This window comes from Calonectris borealis, chromosome 1, assembly GCF_964195595.1.
Source record: "Calonectris borealis chromosome 1, bCalBor7.hap1.2, whole genome shotgun sequence".
Taxonomy (NCBI): domain Eukaryota; kingdom Metazoa; phylum Chordata; class Aves; order Procellariiformes; family Procellariidae; genus Calonectris; species Calonectris borealis.
The window spans coordinates 201,276,991-201,296,320 of record NC_134312.1 but is presented as its reverse complement, the minus strand read 5'-3'; the positions used below and the strand labels follow the sequence as shown (position 1 = coordinate 201,296,320).

The following is a 19,330-nucleotide window of genomic DNA, read 5'->3' as shown; positions in this document are numbered from 1 at the left end:
CTAATGCTATTGCCTCCTAACTGTGAAATTAAGAAAAAACAAGATTATGAAGGAAAAAGAGTAGCCTAAGGCTAACTGAAAAGGAATGCTGCCATTTATTTACTCTTTTAAGTCGAGCAGTAAGTAAACTGATACCCAGACTCTTAAATCTGGCTGCCTGCTGTATTTCACCACAGCAGGGATTCCAGCAGCACCTTGGATTGAGGAATCTTTTAGATGCCTAAAATAAGGTAATCTACAGCTGTTTGACAAGTTTTCACTGACAACTGATTATAAAAACACGCTTTAAACCACACATGACAGAATACTGAAACAATAAAGTGGTTCTTAAAAGTAGAAATAGGAAAAAAATTAGAAAAAGCTCTGATGTAGTAACACCCACTGAAAAATAAATTTATTTCAGGAAAACTATAAACAATATATACACAAGAAGCGTAAAGGGGTTTCTCGTTTACAGGAATGTACATTATTTTTGCTGATGTGCTAACACTTCCAACAGTTTTGACATTACCTACAACTTAGTGTCCATGATAATATTACCATCCTTGTCCTTTACTCTTACTCTCCCAGAGACATACTTCGTTTCCTGCTGTCCATTCATGTAAACGGTCTTGACAGTACCATCTGGATACTCCCGCCTCTTGAACTGTGATGTATGTAGTTCTCTCTGGCCATTATTGAACTCTATAGTTTTGCTTCCATCTCTGCATTAAATAAATGCATATAGGTATTTAAAAAAAAAAAACAACACCCACAACACATTGTAAGGACTATACATAGGTTTAAGCTTAATCTTAGAACAAACATTAAATATGCAAGCCTAAATGAAGGAAAAACTTTAAAAAATACAGTATTTGTGAAGAGCCTATTTTGTTAAATATCAGCCCAGCTGGCTGGTACTCAAAAACCTGTTTCTGCAAAAACTTCCTCATACTTGAGAGCCTCTACCACACTTCCTCTGCGCTAAATCTATTGCTGTAACAGTCCAAGAAAAGTTTAAAACTTAATGGTTTGAGCCTGTCAGTTTAGATGTCAGACCTGCTTGCCGCACCAACTAGGTTCTCGCATGTTCCCTAGAATTATGCACAAATCTGAAAAATCTCTAGATTAGGGTATGAGAGAATACACACAGGCATTCAGTCTTTATGTCTCCTCCAAGCTACCAAAAAAAAAAAAAACCCCAAAATTTCAAACAGTAAATACATGTTCACAGTACAGTATATTCCAATGCAAACTTGTAGAAATAGATGTGTCACCATACGCTGCCTCTGTCAGTCAGCCCTAACTGCAACTTTCCCATCAATAGTCTAGGGTACCTGAAGAGGTAAAGCTTACCGCTGAACACGAACAATAGTACCATCTGGAAAGATACTTTCTTCTTGCCCATCCGTAAATAAATTTTTGATAGTTTGATCAGGGAAAGTAATTTCTTTCTTGCCATCAGGATAATGCTTCTCTGAAATGTATTTTGAGGCAATATGCTTATTACATAAACACAGGTATACATATGGGCAGTAATTTTGAGGGTTGGTTGCGTTGGACGATTTCTTTACCTATTTGTCCATTTGAAAAATGCAAGACCTCTAAGCCATCAGAGTATGTAGTATGTGTAGTCTTAGCATCAGCATAATAATAAATCTGCAGAAAACAGTTGAGATTTAACATAACTAGTGAGAAATTTTGTATATGTGTACACACGTGCACATAAGTAAGTCTTTAGAAAAGTGCAGAAAATGTAGGATACGTACCACTGTTTGATCAGGCATAATCTGCTTCACATCCCCATTGAAGAAGGTTATAGTTACAGTCTTCCCATCAGAATCCACTTTTTTCCATGTCCCATTGGGGAAAAATATGAGGTGACAGCCATTTTTCAAAACTTTTTCAACCTAATGCATACATTACAGAGAGGTCAGTATTGAGCCATCACACTCACGTACTCATTCCTCTTACACAACAGCTGTCCTGTGGAATTTCAGAGTGCCGAACTCTCATTTCACCTTTCCATCAGGATAAGCAGTTTCTCTCTGTATCTCTTCATTGTCTGTATATGCAGGTCCAGATGGTAGTGACACATGACCTTCGTTAGGAGAGGTGACCTGAAACGACAACAATAACCTAAGCATAAACTGAAATCGAGCTTTGTCTTTATACATGTTTTTTCCCTAGGCTGACAGGCATTTTAGGAAACAAGGAGCATCAGGGGAGGAAGACAAGTATAGGAAGGCATAAACACAATCTGGGTTTTATGCAACTCCTAGTATAATTCAAGTGGTAAGCCAGACTGAGACTTGGCAATAATTGGTTGGCTGTGGTCAGCTGTAGTCTGGACTAAAGTGGAATTCAGTGGTGTGTTGTACGTGGTGCTCAACGGCCTTAAGTCATCCATATCAAGGTACGAAACAGTTGATGAAGTTTCATAAGATCTGAATGCTACCTACAGCAATTAATGTAAGAATCAATTCAGCTGTTTACAAGATTCTTGCACAGTTGCCCTACATGGAGCATATAAACATCCATCTTTTTCCCCTCTCCCAAACAGTAAAACATTTTGCAAAATTCAAGAGGGCAGAATATTATTATTTTATTTTCTCTCCTCAGTCAAAGAATGTTGCAACTACTAGACACAGGTAAAACACTCTGCATTGACTACTACATAGTCATGTTCTGGTAGGACAATAAAACTGCAGTTGAAGAACATAAGGTGAGTCAAAAGCTTCACCAGTCACCCTCCAGATAGTCATTTAAGTACAAGTAACTTGTTTTATTTTAGGCTTTTTCCTCCACCTTAAAAATCAAATCAAGATACAGGACTTACTACCATAAAAGTCCTAGAAGAATCTTCTAGTGCCGTCATTGTCTCAGAGTTGCTTCTGTCATTAGCAGGTGCTGATGCAGGTGTTCTAGAAAGCTTTCCTACTCAGAGACATGTAATAAAGTTAATTTGGGCAGTAAAATTGAAGTACAGTTTAAGTGTTACAATTATATATGAGGTTAAGTTGTACAAGACACCTACATTTAACTGCAGTAGAAACTGAAAGCAGTACATTTATGAAAAGAATCAGCATAAGCCAGCTCCCTGAGGTATGTCATTGCTTCACATGTCAGCAAGAAGCTAGAACTGAAGAATCGTTGCAACAGGCATAATACTTGCACTTTCCTTCCTATTTCATTTCTGTAGATTTAGAAAGGATTTTTTTTCCCCCCTAGGGATCTAGACAACATTTTTAGTTATGCCTTATAATGAATAAAGGAAGACTAACGTAACCTTCTAACAGGAACTGATTGGCAGACTTTTCCCATGTCTCTCCTAGCACGCCAGAAAGATTACCAAAATAAAACAAGCAAGGGCTTCAATTCTGGAACACGCTGCTCTAACAGATAACATGATGGTTGCTTGAGCTGTCAGAGGTGTCAAAAAAGTACCCTCCAGTTACTTTCTGTATGTGATTATTCAGTAGGAAGGGGTATAGCTGCCAACAGCTCTTAACTGCTCATAGCTGTGAACAAGGAACACCCGCTACAGCGTTGCCCGTATGATTACAGATACCGGTAACAAGGTTCTGAAGAGAGACAGCAGTTCTGATGTTATCAACATAGTCATCTAATCAACATCCGCAACTTGGAGAACATCAATGATGAATGCCGTTTTGGATTACAGAACACAGCTTCTGGTATGCCTCAGATCGCCAAACATGACCAGAAGCATTTTTGCTCTGAGAACGGTCTCATGACAGCTTTCTCCAGAATCCTACCCCGGGAGGTATTTATCCATACGCTCAAGTCCATTACAACTATTCTCTATCTACTTTTGAGGTGGTGATGCACTCTTTTTAATAAAAGCAAAAATCCACATTAATTTTCTTTTAAAGAGTTAACAGAATTTTCTGATTAGACAAACATTTATACCTTTTGCCTGTGAGTAACTTTTCTCATTTATCTTGCTGCACTTCTGTACTGGAAGAAGCAGAGATGCAGTTTGACTTTTTGGGCCTCTCTTTGGTAGACACTAAAAGAAAGTAAGTTATTTGTGGTTTATATGACATTTATTCATAACTGTTTGTGCAGCGGCAACAAGATTTATACACCACGTGGCATGAAATTTACTGGAAGCTTTCTGCACAAACTATACATTTTTGAGATTTAGTCGGGAGAAGGGCTTGTGTGATGTAGCCCAAGCTATGCTTCGGAACTCTTCCTTTGTCTGCTGTCTCGCTACCAACAACTGCAGAATGTTAATTTGGTGCAAGTGATCTAGAATAATAGTTACAGTTTCAAAACTAAATGTAACTACTGTAGACAATGGTGAACTGCCTGGTTTGCCTGGCTGGCCCTTAAGGTGCAGAGGTTCACAGGTTAGATCCCATCTATGATTTTTCTCTTAGAATTGCTTCATTTTCAATTTCTAAGATGAGTTCCTCAACAGAATGGATCCTGCACATTGTGAACATTCACATTTGGAGAGAATGTGACATTAACGAAATTCTGTGTCCGTCACCACTAGTGGAGTCCCCAGGTTAGTAAATTAAAAGTAAACCTCTAAGTTGTAGCTATTGGATTCCGAGTTTATGATACAAAACTCAAGAGTATTCACACAGATGAATTTAAAACACCAAGATCAATAACTTACAGATTCTGCTCTTTTTAGAGTCATCCCTGAATTTTCTATTTTCCTCTTGCTTCCAGCAGCTTCTACTTTCTTCCAGGCTTCTAGACGAAACCTCTCCATAATTTTGACTTCCTCTTTTAGCTCCATATTCTCATTTACTAAAGTTTCTATTTGATCTTTCAGGCGTCGATGGGTGGTTGACCATTTTGCCTCTTTTCGTTTTAAATCTTCCTGTAACTCTGCAATCTGCTGTTTTAAAACCTTAGAAAAATGCATGTTTATAAATTAAATAATTTTAATATATTAAAAGATGTTAATGTTCTAAAAAAACAGGACATAGAAATACAAGCACACAAAAAAGCACAACAGTAGCAAAAACAGTAAGATCAGCTTAATGGGGCAGAGGATGAAAGGTAGATGTTTTCTTCCTGAAAGAGATATTTACTTTAGACTACCAACTTTATAAGCTCAACTTCAATCACAGGAAGTGTCTTTATTGCTCTCTTGGCATCCTTCACACTTCATAGATTGGCCAGTATAAATACACTTGAGGCAAAAACATGAAATCTTTAAGGCTACCCTCGAGAGGACCCTTCAAAAATCTTGGCACAGGAAAATAGGGAGAACACAATCACTTAAAACACATGTGAATCTGCTTAGCCAGTTCAGCAAATGTTGCTTCAATCTGCTGAAGTTATGTAAGGAAAATCTTTAAGGAAGGAGGAAGGAAATCCCTGTGCGATGTTTAATACAACTTGTCTGCACATCTCATGTACCATACATCCTGACAATGAAGGAACAAACAGATCTTGTTTCTTACATCTCTGATACCTAAAGACCTACAAGTAATAACAAAATGTAACTTTGAAAAGATTATCTTTTACAAAGATTATCTTTGTAAAAGATTACTACATTTACTATACAACAGTTATAGACAAAATAAAACTCAAGTACAGTTCTAGTTTGCATTTTGATCCACTACCATGAATAAAAACTTACAACTTAATATTAACTACAGTAATTTTGTATCAAAGTTGAAGACCATTCTACCATAGTCATGAGCAGTTTTTTAGTATGGAAACGTGACAAAAAGATTTGTTTATTAGGGATTTTTGCCTTAAAACCATCAAACAACATTGTGAAGACTGTAGTTCCCTCCTCAATTAGGCCATGTCTACTAACAGTTCCCATCTTGAAATCACTTGCAACCTTTCAATTAAGTTAGAATCTAGTTCTCGACTGCCTTTAAATGAATTTAAGTGTTCCTGTGTGGACTAGAAGAATAATATATTTTTATACCTGAATTTCATCACGTTCTTTTTTATCTGGAATTGCTCTAGCTTCTGTGGTATATTTTTCAAAAACTTTACGCTCCTTTTGCAGTTTTTTCATTTCCTTTTTTTTATATTCTTCTATTTCAGCCAGTTCTTGGGCTTTCTGCTGTTGAAAGTCTGCAATTTCTTTCCTATAATTATGAAACAAAGTTGTTTTTTAGCCCAAAGCTACTTCAAATCTTGATTTTAAGGAAGAAAATTAAGGCACTGAATTTTGTGGTCACTGATTCCAATCCAGCATCTGTTATCCCCAGGGAGACTTACCTATAAACAGTATTACTTATTTAAGGAGTAAGAATTGTCACACAGCTAGTGTTTGAAGTCCAACAATTTCTATTTTTATATCTTCTAGTCACAAAATTTATCCTGAATTTAACAAAGCTTTGGCTAAAATCTTCCAACATTCTTCAAAGCACTAGAACACCATTCCCCCAAAAGCACTGGGGAGAAGAATCTGCTAACAGTAGGAGGTCACAGATTAAACATTAGCCAACAACACGATGCTGTTTCCAAACAAAACAAAAGTGACTTTGGTAGAATAGGTGTGCCACATTTAAGTCACCAGAGATAATTATTCTGCGCTCTATGTCGCTTTTAAGTCCCCCAGTTCAAATGAAAGTATTCTCAGTTTCTACACACAAAAATTCAATCCAAAGGAAGAGCATCAATCATGTTAGCATGAAGATCAGTTTTGCAAGACCAATTTAGGACTATGTTATCACTCAGAACAAAAGTATACAAATTCTCCAAAGTATAGCCTTTAAGGATATCATATTAAACTAGCAGAAGTTCTTAATATTATAATTTCTGTGTGAGTAATAATTACAGTTTAATATATACATAGAGCAACAACCAGTTTCTTGACCTATGTCTCCACTGTAACTGAAACACACCAATTATTTATCTGTTGGTAACTGGACATTATGATAGTCTGTAATATACTATGTAAGTGAATGCATCAAAATGTTTCAATTAAAAATTACCTGATATTTGCCAAGGCATGCTCTCTTTCTTCACGGAGTTTAGTTAGAGTTGTGTTTTCAGCTCTGAATCTCTCTATTTCAGTTTCCAATTCAGTGAGTCTCTCTCTCAGTACCTGGGATGGAACAGTGTTTCCTGTCAAAGAACAGACAGATGCAAGTTATCTAAGCAGCATCCATAAAGCTGAAGTAAACAATTATCACACACCAGTTAAAAAAAAAAATTTTAAAAAAAGCAAGTCATACTATTTTAGAGGTAGTAGTATTGCAAAAAATTTCTTCTATTCAAGTAACACAGAAGTGACATTTTAAAGCACCCTGCACTATTTACTCAAGTACCTTAAATATCGAGTATATCTATCATCTTTGCAGAACTAAATATATATTAGGAATTGGAATGTGAAGGGCTTCACGTCAAGCTTGAGAAATTAAATGAAGGTATAAGGGCCAAGCATCAAACAGGAAAATTTATGGTTGTAAGTTTTTCCAAGTTTTACTCACAACAAAGTCTGCTCACACCCATCACTGACGTGAAACCTATTGCAGAGGCTGCTAATAGGATCTGTGGGCTTTTTTGCCATCCCAGTTTCCTGTTCAGTCACTACTTAACACTCCCAGGGTCTTAATACTCCGCTTCTGAGTATGCAAGAGAAAAGCCTAAATACTGATGTTGCAGTGTAGGTAGTTGCCTCAATTACCCTTAAATGTTCTGAGATTCAGTAAAAAAACCCTGCCCCTCTTCCTGCGAACAACATCTAGCAGGCATCTTTAAACAACCCTACAAAATCAATTCTCCACAAAACAATAAGCAGAAGTAGCAGCTTTCATATGAACTTCTGTCCTGGTTCCAGCTGGGACAGGGTTAACTTTCTTCCCAGTAGCTTGGGGGGGGTGCTGTGTTTTGGGTTCGGTGTGAAAGGAGCGTTGATGGCCCATTGATGCTTTGGCTGTTGCTGGGTGATGCTTGCACCGGGAGGGGGGAGCACAGCCGGGGTGGTGGACCCAGCTGGCCAATGGGGTGTTCTATACCATGTGACATCATGCTCAGTATAAAAACCGGGTGTGTGGGGGGGCTCGCCCCCGTCCGTGACACGCGGTCGGCGGTCGGTGAGCGTTTGTCTTGTGCATTGCGTGTTTTGTGTATTCTGTTATTGTTGTTATTCTCATTGTTATTATTACTGTTCTACTTAGTTTTATTTCAATTATTAAACTGTTTTTATCTCAACCCGGGAGCTTTCCTACTTGTGCCCTCCCGATTCTCTCCCCCATCCCACCGAGGGGGGGTGATCGAGCGGCTGCGTGGAGTTTATTTTTTGCTGGCTGGGGTTAAACCACGACAACTTCTCATAAAAACCTAAACAAAATCCTAAACATTCACTGGAGCAGAGTTTGAAACCAAGATCTCAACACCTTACAGAGAAGAGATTTAAATGCTAGGCTATGCCATCATGTTTTCACTGAACAACTGCATTTTTAATGACCTCACATAAACGAACAGCTTCAACAGGACATGTTAGAGGCACTCCCCCACACTATAACCACATGGTCGAAATCAACTTGGGCAAAGCAGAAAAATGAATCCATGTTTCTCATATTCCACGTGAATTCTCTAGATACTATACTACTGTTGGAAAATATGGTGAGGGCTGCCGCCTCCTTATATTTTACAAGAGGAACAAGCTAACCTAACAGTGCATAGCATTACCCTACTGTGGTGTGAATGCACACTGTCACCGGAAAGGGAGGTACCACTTCATTTTCGGCATGCCTTTGACACTTTCCTTGATTTGGAAACAGTGATCAAGCAGCTCCAGATCACGTTAGTTCAATGAGCTGGTCTGACAGAAAACTAGCCTCCAGGAAAAAAAATTTAAAAAATAAATAAATGAAGTTTTCACTGATCATACTCATACTGCAAGCTGCATAACTGTTAGATCCGACAGCAGACATGTAACCAGGAGAGGAGATGAAAGGTGAGAACAGGGCCACTCCCTGCAGCAGAACTCTGTACTTATACCCTTTGGTGTAATGTCAGGTTGCAGCTTAAGCGTTAGAAGGAAAGACTTGCAATACATGTCATCTTCAACATTTCCTACCAGTTGCTGTTCTCTCACCTCCTGGCTCCTGTTCCACATGTGATTTGATTTCACGCTCTGAATGACAGCCTGCCTTCTGTTTCGGTTTCAGTGAAGGAAACAGTTTCATCATCAGGTTTGATACAGGAGGTCCATTTGAATCACTGTCCACTGCAGACTCTTTGGACATTTCACCTCCCCTCTTTGAGGCAACTTTTCTCTTTATTGCTTTATCTGGGACAGTTGTATCATTCTTACTGGAAAAGTCTGTCTGTAAAGATATTTTAGAATATTTTTCAGGTAAATCACTGTTAACATAATTTTCATCAAGATCACTCCATGTTCTTTCATCATCAAACTCAAACTTACTCCTACTTATACAAGACATGCTACTCTGATGGTCTGAAGCTTTTCTGATCTTTTGCCTTGACTGTGCACTGCAATCTTTGTCTGACAAGCCAAGGTCAACATCTCCATTTTTGCTTTCTTTGCTGATGTCTGTAACAGAACCTCCATAACAAAAAAATTCTGGATCACTTTCTCTATGGCTCATAAAGGATGTCTTAGCATCTTCATTTTCATGCTTTAATGTGGTCTCAAATTCACGCTCAGAATCCATAGTACTATCACCATTGCCCTCATCCTTATCTTCATTTATAACCCATTGATTACTTTTTAAAGCAGGAGCTGCTGTCATGGAAGAAGCTGAAAGCATTACACTGTCCGTTTTATTCAATGGATCCTTCATTCCAAAAGCTGTTCCTGAATTTGAGACTGTATGCATAACTGCTCTATCATTTATATTTCCCTGTGTCATACAGTCTGCCTTTTTATTTTTCTTATTTGTAAGTTCAACAGCTAGCGCCTTTACTTGCTGCTGTTTTGCCTTGATAGGGGTAGAAGACATTCTACGGCCTTTTAAATTTTGTTGATCTTGATCTAAAATCCTTTGCACAAATGAGGAATTACTCGAAAAAGATATTTCATCTGCGGCTTGTTCTAGAAACAAAAATTCATCTAATTCTAGATTCTCTTTTTCTTTTTCTTTTTCCCAGTTTTCCAGCTTATTCTGAAATGAAACTTCAAAAGACAGTTCTGGATCCTTCACAGGGTGACCTGTAGGATGTTTAGAATTAGAAAAGGCACTGGGCAGCTCATGAGACAAAGAAGGCTTTTCTTTGCCAGGTAATTTGTTTCCAATTTTGCCAGTGTTAGACTTAGCAAACTCTACTATGTTCTCTTTATTTTCTATTTTGTTGTTAATTTCTGATGCGAAAGAATCTCTCATCTGTCCATCATGATTTTTTCCTGGTTGCATTCTTGTTTCTAATGGCGAGATGTTTTTTCCATTGTGATTCCTAAGTACTAGGTTCTTCTGAATACGGCAATGTTTTGCTTTATCAGGGTGGTTATATTTTTTACATGGTGCAAAAGGGTTCTCAGAAACCAGTTCTTTGCCAGGAGGCACAGTTTTCTTCTGTATTTGTGATCTGTCCACTTTAATAACATTTCTGTCATCTGAAGCCCTTTGTTGAAGTTTTGAGGTGTTTTCTCCAAGTTTTGTAATTTTAGATTTGGCATTAGCGAATCTTGTTAAGCCTTCTCCTCTTTTCAGGAAGGGTCGTTTGATCACTGGTTTTTGAATGGCCGATCCATTTGTCTCCTGAAAAGGGATAAGGAAAAGTAAACCACAAAATGTTAAAAAGCCCCTTACACAGTTCGAAGATTTCTTCAAATAAACCCCACGTGTGAGTAGGAATTTATACAGTACATTTCTACTGGATTTCTAAAGACGTCTTAAACAAGTGAAATATTTGGGGATTACTGTTTGATTTTAAAAATGCGAATATTGCATTCAGTGTTAGCTTTTGATGCTAGAATCCTCCTTGTACATTTTTAAAGCACCTATCCCATCTTGGCACAGATCTTGGCACATTATATAAAGAACAATAAAGTTAAAAAAAAAATAACCTGTAACTTCTGGTTTTGCTCCAGACGCTGCTCTTCTAGTTGTATCTGTTCTTCCAGGAATTCTTCAAATGTCTGTTTCTTCTCCTGAATCGCAGCTTTAATAGGTCTAGTGTAATTTAAAAAAACAAACAAACAAACAAACAAAAACAAAAAAAAACCCAACAACAACCCAAGTCTTACATTTCTATAACTGTGCTTAACATCACTGCTATTCAAAGATCTAAAGTGTAATTACATAAAAGATGACAAATTATGATGTACTTTGGTCATTAAGTGTCAAAGTTAGTCTGAGAAATGCACTATAACACTAGCTGTTTATCTTCTGAGAAATGGTTTATCAAATCCCTGCTATAGTTAATATGCATATCTAAAAGATACTCTTTGCAGGTTTTGCTGTTTCTTCTTTCATTGCTTTTCAAAATGACCTTTTCTTCTGCCCAGACCACCAAACTTTCATTTGTATTTTAGTCATACTGCCGATTTCTATAGTATCACCTTCCCACTCAGTAATGCTACTGAGATTGTGTTCCTTATCTTCCCCTTTGATACTTCAAAGCCTTGTACTGGGTCTGGCTGGGATGGAGTGAGCTTTCTTCATAGCAGCCCATCTGGTGCTGTGTTTTGGATTTGTGACTACAACAGTGTTGATAACACACCATTGGTTTAGCTGTTACTGAACAGTGCCTGCACAGCATCAAAGCTTTCTTTGGTTTTTCATGCTGCTCCCCGCCCCCCAGCAAGTAGGCTGAGGGTGGCAAGAGGGGACACAGCCAGTACAGCTGACCCAAACTGACCAAAGGGATATTCCATACCATATAACATCATGGTCAGCAGTAAAAACTGGGGGCTTGGTCTTCCAAAAGTAGCTGTTGCTCAGAGACCAAGTAGGCATCAGTCTGCTTGGGGGAGGTGGAGAGTGACAGCCTTTGCATCACTTGGGGTCCCCCCCTTTCTTTTACTTATTAAACTGCTTTTATCTCAACCCACAAGTTTTCTTGAGTTTGCTCCTCTGATACCCTCTCCCATCCTGCTCTGCGGAACAGAGTGAGCAAGCGACTGGGTGGGTGCTTAGTTGCTGGCTGGGCTCGACCCACCACAGCCTGGAGGAAGTATTTCTTGTCTTTGTGATGACCCGGCAGAGAAGGCAGAGCTTTAAAACAATGCCTACCACTACTTCTATTCTATCAACTCCATAAACAAAGCTTTTACCATACATGAGAAGACTTCTGCCACAAACACTATTATTACTTCTTAGCCATATACAGATGTTTAAACAAACATAACTCCTGGTAATAAACTAAAAAGTCACAGCCTTACACACCTTCACATTACTACTTTCTCCACATAACAGTGGATAGAAGGTTGCAATAAATCAAATTGGGAACAGTAATTATAACTGCTTATATGCTAAGCCTATACTAAAACGTGCTTCTAAATTATCATTACCCTAGGCTGCACACACCTCTTCAGCCAATACACAACATCGCATCTTTCACAACATAAACAATTTCAAGCCAGAGCCTCTCTTACTACAGGACTCCACAATACCTAGCAAAATGGAATCCTTAGTTGAGAAAGCTATCAAATTGAGAATAAAACTTGGTTGAATTCTGAGTCCCTCTTTCAATCAGGACTCAGAATTCAACCAAACTTGTGTTACCTATTTGATAAAAACTGCATAATAATGGTCTGAATTACCTTTCTTCTGTATTAGTCCACAAACGTTTTCCTCCACTGGAATTTTCAGAGAGATCTGCACTTTCCACACATAAAGGATCAATGTGATGATCTTCACTCTCTGTTAATATTTCCATCTTTTGTTCTGGACACCACATGTTTTTTCCTATGAAATTAAAAGAAATTTTTTTTCCTTGCCAACAACAAATCAGTTTTCAGCTCATACTTTAAGCAGCATTCAGATCAGATTAAAACCAGAAGGGAGCTTCATGGTAATGTAGTCTGAATTCCAACATAAAATAGTCCTAAGATTTCCGCAAATTAATTATGATTTGAATTTGAGCTTTCTGTTTAAAGGAACATCCAATTATGTATTAAAAATTTTCCACAGACCTTAAATAACCCATTCTGATTGTTCATCTTCTTTGCTATTGTTAATTTATGGCTTAAAAATAAAATAACTGAACAAATTTAGATTTCTGCTGTACTGAAGAGCTCTCTTATCAAGCTTTGTTTCCCATGTATATATGTATAAATTAAGATCAATTTATCCTTTCACATCCTCTTAGACAAAGTCCTCTGATTAAAAGCTTTAAAGCTGGTATGAAGTATGATGAAATGCAATCTCATACTTTTTCCCCAAAACCTCTACAGGTTTTCAGCAACCTTATTAAATTGCTAGATTAAAACCAAAACCACTATTCCAGTCTTAGCAGCATAGTAGTCATGCTGGTGCCAACAGTAAAATTGAGAAGAAGAGGAAAGATAAAGAACTCCAGTGCATTGCTTCAGATGTACAAGTAATTTTTAGTCATATGATGGGATCTCTGTCAACTCATCTTGACTCCTAATTCCAGTTCAGTTATTAATCCTCACAATAGAGCTGGTCTGAAGACATTCTGTATCCCTGGATAGATTGTTATTTTCCATTTGCCATGTGAAAATGTGGGTACAGTTCAGCTCAAACAATTTAGCTATCCAATATTTGTCGTTATTTGCTATTTTCCCAGTCCTTATCATATATAAGCTTTAGCAGTAAATATTGTGTTTTTTTCCTAAAACAGACAAGCATTTCATATAGACAGAAGAACTTCATTTTTTCCTTATGCTGCTTTTAACAAAACTCACATGGACATCAACAGGAACACTCCGAGGTCTGTAAGCTGTCAGTAAACCAACCGACAAATCAAGTAAACCAACACTTGAATAAAATCTTCGCAATAAGTAGTAGAAAATTATGCTCAATAACTACAAGGGGAAGAAAAACCCCACCACACACGAAGTTATCTTTCTACAAATGACTTGTTTCTCACAGGCAGACACTCCTGAAAGACTGTTCTTCAAAGATGAGGTGCATTCTTCGTTGTTAAACTTTTGTAAAAAATTACTGTTTTGTGTATGTGGAGAAACAATCAAGGCATAAGCTCTGTCTTCAGAGATACTCTGATACCCAGATGATGGCAATTGGTATAAAGTTGTTAAGCCTGCTGAATGCCCAGGTCTTAATTTTTGACTTTCAGCCATTAGAGTACAGCCTTGAAATTAAAAGAGAAAAAATGGCTGTGTCATTGTATTTGTATTACACCACCACTGTTCCACAGGAGAAAAGAAATGGCACTGAACAGCAAGACTGATTACCCAGCCTCCATCCTTATGTTACTGATCAAGAATAAGTGATTAGGCAATCTGGATTTTGTTCTCCTAAGGCTAGGCCCTAAATTCATTTTCCCAGGTAGGCAGAGTGAAAGAAAGATAATCATTTAAGTCCGGTTGGACTAATACTGCCAAGAGGAGAAAATACCCCTGCTCAACTCTAAAAGCTTTTTCTAGCCCAGCACTGTCCTCTCCCTTTGCACACAGGAAACAAGACTGGAAAACTGATACAGGTTACAAGTGTTTGCTTTTCAATACAGATCAGCTCCCTAGTCTAGTTCAGTTCATCACCTGAACAAATTTGTGCTGCGTGAGCACAAACAAGGAGGAACCACTTCATTTGGCTACAGTGATAGCTTAAAGCAATCAAAAATATTGTGAGAAACAGCTAATGAGAAAGGAAAGCAACTGTTTGTTTTACACTTTTATATTTAAAATATGTTCTTCGAGACAAGGGCTCCCATCATAGTGCATATTGATCGAGTTACAATTACAGTTGGCCTTTTCTAAAAACAGGATAGTATTCCTTCTACAGCAGCACTCAACTTTCAGGCATTGAAGCAATGCAGTATTTATCTTCGGCTAATCAAGTAGTCTTAAGATTAAGAACACTGAATACACTTTCAGATTTTAACTGGAAAATGAGATTAAATTCTTCAGTTTACTCAAAGTACGTCATATGCTTTCTTGCTCAACTTACCAAGAACTGGTGTCTGGCCAGATACCATGCTAAGTAGTTTCTGCTGCTCTTCCATTAGCCTTTGAAGTTGCTCCATCTGTTGTTTCTTTAGCTGTTCCTGTTTCTGTTGTTGCAATTCCTTCAGCTTTTCAAACAAAAAAATAAATGCATTAGAGGCTAGGTTTACTTAGAATGTACCACAGGATCAGTGTCATCAAGACAACGGGTATTTCTTGTTTTAAAGATGTTCCATTAGGTAAGTGTAACATGAAGGAAATTAAGAATATGAAATACTATGCTAAACAAAATTTTCATTTTTTTCTACCTATGAATGCACATGCTATTTCCAGTTTGCCCAATTAACAGTTCCACTAGTCTTTAATTGACCAATCTGCAAACAATAGGAATCAGAACACTCATTTCTACTGCATGGGAAAAACATTCAAATTCTGCTCTTTTAACATTAACTTCTACTATGCTGTGTTTTTATTAAAATGTGAAATACTTCATACTAATTAAAGCTTTAAAAAAAGTGTGGGTTTTTTTTCTTCTCTCCAAGATCTTAGTTACAGTGAACACTAACTGATACAAAGGACCAAGAGAAGGGAAAAAGAGCATCAGAGAACATTAAGACTCATGAAGCTGCCTGAAAAAAAGAATTAAAATACTGATTAAGTTCAGTAATCCAGTCTTTATTTTCTTATGTAGCAGGAGGGCCTGGCCCTTGAGGGCCATATGAAGGCTGGACATTTTGTACCCTACCAAACCACAGCAATGGGTGGTGGGCCTCCATGCCCATCTCTATATCTCCAACACATACATATATGCTAGTTCCAGCTCCTCCGAAGGAAAGACAGGAGGCCTGAAGAAATCCTTCCATAGATCAACAACTGGACCACACCTGTCATCCAATAGATAAGAAAAATTTCCCTTTAATTCTCCTTGTAGTCCCTTAAAATTCCAGTGAAAACAGAAGTAAGGCACTATGCAAGTAGAAGCTGTGAGCTAATGATCAAGATCCAAAGATCACCTAAGTCTTACCTCCAACTCCTGCACTTAATTTATTAAAGAAATCATACTTCTACCTGTTCTGATAATCATATCCTCAGAAAACCAAACTGAAAAAAAAACCTCCTACATCCAAAACTACATTCGTCATTGCAAGCATCAGTTTTATTTTTTTTATATTAGATTGCCAATAGCCTTCTAAGACAGGAGAGTTAACAATTCCTCTTAAGATACCATTAAACCAGCTAATATCTGTCATTTAGCCACTGTTTGATACTGCTAACAACACTGAAAAAGTGAATAAATATTTTCCTATCTTGTAAAATAGAGGAGAAAACTTTTATAGCACCACATAAGTTGTGGAATTCTACTCCAGAGACTCACACAGACACCCCCCCCACATCCCCCACTTGAGTGAACAGACATAGGGATTTGCGCTGAGGTAGCTGCTATCAGAGTGGACAAGGAGGTGAGTTCTTAATCCTTAACAGCAAGATCTATTGAAGTGCCTATGAACACTTTCAGCTAACACAATTATCTAGTAATTGGGAAGAGCTACAAGTGAACATATAGCCAGTTACAGTGGATTAACTGTCATGCGTGCATTGGAAAAAAACAATAACATCAGAGCATTGTAATTTCAGGCCTTTTTGTCCCAGTGTCATGGATGCTTCATCATATTCAATGCTAACATCTCTCTTCATCTAAACAGAACCAGATATATCGGTGTACACAGCTACTTTGAGAACTAACAGAAGATGTTGCTATAGATAAAGAACATACAACTTCACCATGTTATGAATATCTGTGGTGAAGTACTACCACTGTAATGACCAGCACCCCATTTCCACAGCTTCCAGTGAAGAAATAGCAGAATATTGTAAAACTGTGTGCACCTTTCCAGGTAAAAATATTTTGAGAACAAGTACACTGCCACCAAATGCAATTTCATTTTAAACTGGAACCTGTGCCAGCTGGAATCAACAGAAGTTAGACTCTCAATAACTGCACATCATGAGAAGGACACCAATTTTTATGCACGCATAACTGTGACTTAGGACTTGCTCTTTAAGCTTACTGTGTTCTATACATTGCAAAGAGTTTGCTTACTTCCAGGTATGACAAATCATATGTAGAAACAAAATAAATATTAATTGATGTATGACAAGGAATTCTAGAACTTTTACCTGTTCAAGCTTTTGTAAGAGTGGATCGCTGTGATCGGATTTATTCTGACCACCCACTTCATCATGGACAAAGTCTGTTTTAGAGGCTTCTACGTTATATGCTGCTGCTGGAAAAGATGTTTCAGTGGTATATTGCTGAAGCGTACAAGGGCTGCCAGACTCTTCTTCACACAAGGAGTCATCACTTACAGAACAGCTGTCTGAAAGATGCAACACTTCAGCAGGGAAAGCTGTGATGTTTTCAGGTCCAGATAATAAATTTTCTTTGTTGATTTTCAAACCAGTAAAACTAGGATCTAATAAGACTCCAGCACGGGAACTATCGGACATCCAATGCGCAATGAAGTTTTGTTCACTACTCGGATCTTCAACAGTTGGCATCTTGTAAATTGTATTCCAATTTATTTGCTGATATAGCATTAACATAACAATATTACATTATGTAGCATTAGGACAGTAAAACTTTCAAAGTTCCAGGTATTTGGTATGGATAGTTACCTACTTTTAGCACCTAGAAATTAAGCAGATGAACAACATAAGACATCTACAGTAACAGATTCCCAGTAAAAGAAAGTTACCCTCTTACAACCAACCTAGTATACTTACAAAAATAAGTCACAATCTACTTTTCCCTGGGCAATAGAAACAATTTGGACAACTAGTAACAAACACTTTCTGTGCAGGAAGTCAACATAATCCAATTTTTAATATTGTTATTTATTTGAGTGCCCTTAATATTATCTCAAATATTATAAAGCTGTGTATAATATTCCTTTCAGTAGTACAGAGAGGGATTCAGAATTCTTTTAAAGTGCCTGCAACAAAAAGAGAGAGGTGATTTGAGGAGTTGAAAGAGACTTCCCTCACAGGACCTTCATACTAATGCAAAGTTTCAAGTATGTCCATCTAAATACAAACATTTTACTGCACATATTTCAATGCAGCACTTACCATTTTCATGTCTTCCTTAGTTTCTCATGGAAACTCTACAACTATGCTGCCTGTTAGCTTTTTCCTCCCAACCAGCTTCTTTTTTTAAATCCATCCAAAAAAAAGTTTGAAGACTGCAAAAGTTTCAGTGATAACCAAATTCCTACAAGTGTCATAAAATATGAATGAATTCAGGTAGGCGGGAGACTCAAAGTGATTTTCTCACTTAAGACAAAAAAGAGACAGAGCTGCTGCCAATGACGATGTAGCAAGCAAGAGCCTGAGCAGTCAGCCCTGCTACCTCAGACTAGTACCAGGGCAACTAACTCTCTGCCTCCGCATATGGTGTGTCACAGGGAATACAGAGAAAGAAGGGGCCAGGGGACGAAGGACAAACAACCCACAGCTCAACAGTCCTGCTGATCAGGAAATAATTTTGTCAAGCTTCCTTGTTCCCAAGAGATCAGTTCATGCCAGCTCTCGCTTAATTTTCCTGCTGCAAAAGGGCTTACGTTTTCAACCAAAGTTTGAAACTATTACTAGAAGAAACAGCGAAATTCCCTTAGAAAAATGTGTTTCAACCGTCTTCTGCTTTGAGACGCCACTGGAAGTTCCCAGCGAGGTACGGATTCCTGCATGGGCCAATTCAAGCCTACAGGGTTCGCACGCTATTTTTCCTGTCACCTTTTGGAGACCCTTTCGAGGCAGCCTGCCAGTTTAAAGCTTCCCCTAAAGCCTAAGGGCAGCAGCACCCTCGTGCCAACCGAAAGAGCTGGCAGGGCTGAAGCTGACCCGTCCCGGGGAGGGGAGGAGGGACGAAGGGATCCCCCCCCGCAAAGGTTACCGGTGGGGAGACGAGGGGCCAGGCCCGCCGCCTCCCTTCCCCCCGTCACGGACACCGCCCCAGCCCGCGCTGGGCTCCTCACAGAGGACGCCGCAAGCGCGCCGCCGGGTCCCGCCGCTCACCCGGCCTCAAGGCACCCGCATCGCCACAGCTCCGACCTGCGGCCCCTCACAGGTACCGGGGCGGCAGCACCGGCACCGCTCCTCAGGCCGCTTCCGCAGCGACACTCTGCTCTAGCCGCCACCCCTCTCCTTCTATTACAAACCTGCCGCCATCGCACAGCCTCCCGGCGCCACAGGCTGGGCACCGCCCCGGCGCCGAGCATGCTGGCAGTTGTAGTCCCAAGCCGCCGACTTCCCCACCCAGCTGCCAGGCGGTCCTTC

The 19,330-nt window shown here is 38.7% G+C and overlaps 1 protein-coding gene across 3 annotated transcripts; it reads right to left on the bottom strand.

Moving 5' to 3' along the window:
- Nucleotides 1-367: 367 nt before the first annotated feature.
- CPAP (centrosome assembly and centriole elongation protein) lies at nucleotides 368-19,278 on the bottom strand. Of its 3 annotated transcripts, none has more exons than XM_075140001.1 (16): nucleotides 19,213-19,278; nucleotides 17,174-17,684; nucleotides 15,000-15,123; nucleotides 12,668-12,812; nucleotides 10,970-11,075; nucleotides 9,038-10,661; nucleotides 6,927-7,059; nucleotides 5,909-6,074; nucleotides 4,631-4,870; nucleotides 3,910-4,009; nucleotides 2,819-2,916; nucleotides 2,001-2,099; nucleotides 1,749-1,889; nucleotides 1,554-1,638; nucleotides 1,336-1,456; nucleotides 368-704 (listed from the first exon to the last, which is right to left on the bottom strand). In XM_075140001.1, exons 2-16 carry the CDS (start codon nucleotides 17,597-17,599, stop codon nucleotides 512-514), a joined length of 3,801 nt encoding a protein of 1,266 aa, XP_074996102.1. In that variant the 5' UTR covers nucleotides 17,600-17,684; nucleotides 19,213-19,278; the 3' UTR covers nucleotides 368-511. The 3 variants fall into 3 exon arrangements, with proteins under 3 accessions (XP_074996102.1, XP_074996103.1, XP_074996101.1); XM_075140002.1 differs by having other exon boundaries at nucleotides 17,174-17,373; nucleotides 19,213-19,237; XM_075140000.1 differs by having other exon boundaries at nucleotides 19,070-19,236.
- Nucleotides 19,279-19,330: the final 52 nt, after the last annotated feature.

Coding starts and splice junctions, on each gene's coding strand:
- CPAP (XM_075140001.1), bottom strand. CDS start 17,599: ATGTTAATGCTATATCAGCAAATAAATTGGAATACAATTTACAAGATG. Junction 4,871..5,908: donor AAGAACGTGATGAAATTCAG/GTATAAAAATAT, acceptor CATTTTTCTAAG/GTTTTAAAACAGCAGATTGC. Junction 2,917..3,909: donor AAGTTACTCACAGGCAAAAG/GTATAAATGTTT, acceptor GTCTCTGAGTAG/GAAAGCTTTCTAGAACACCT.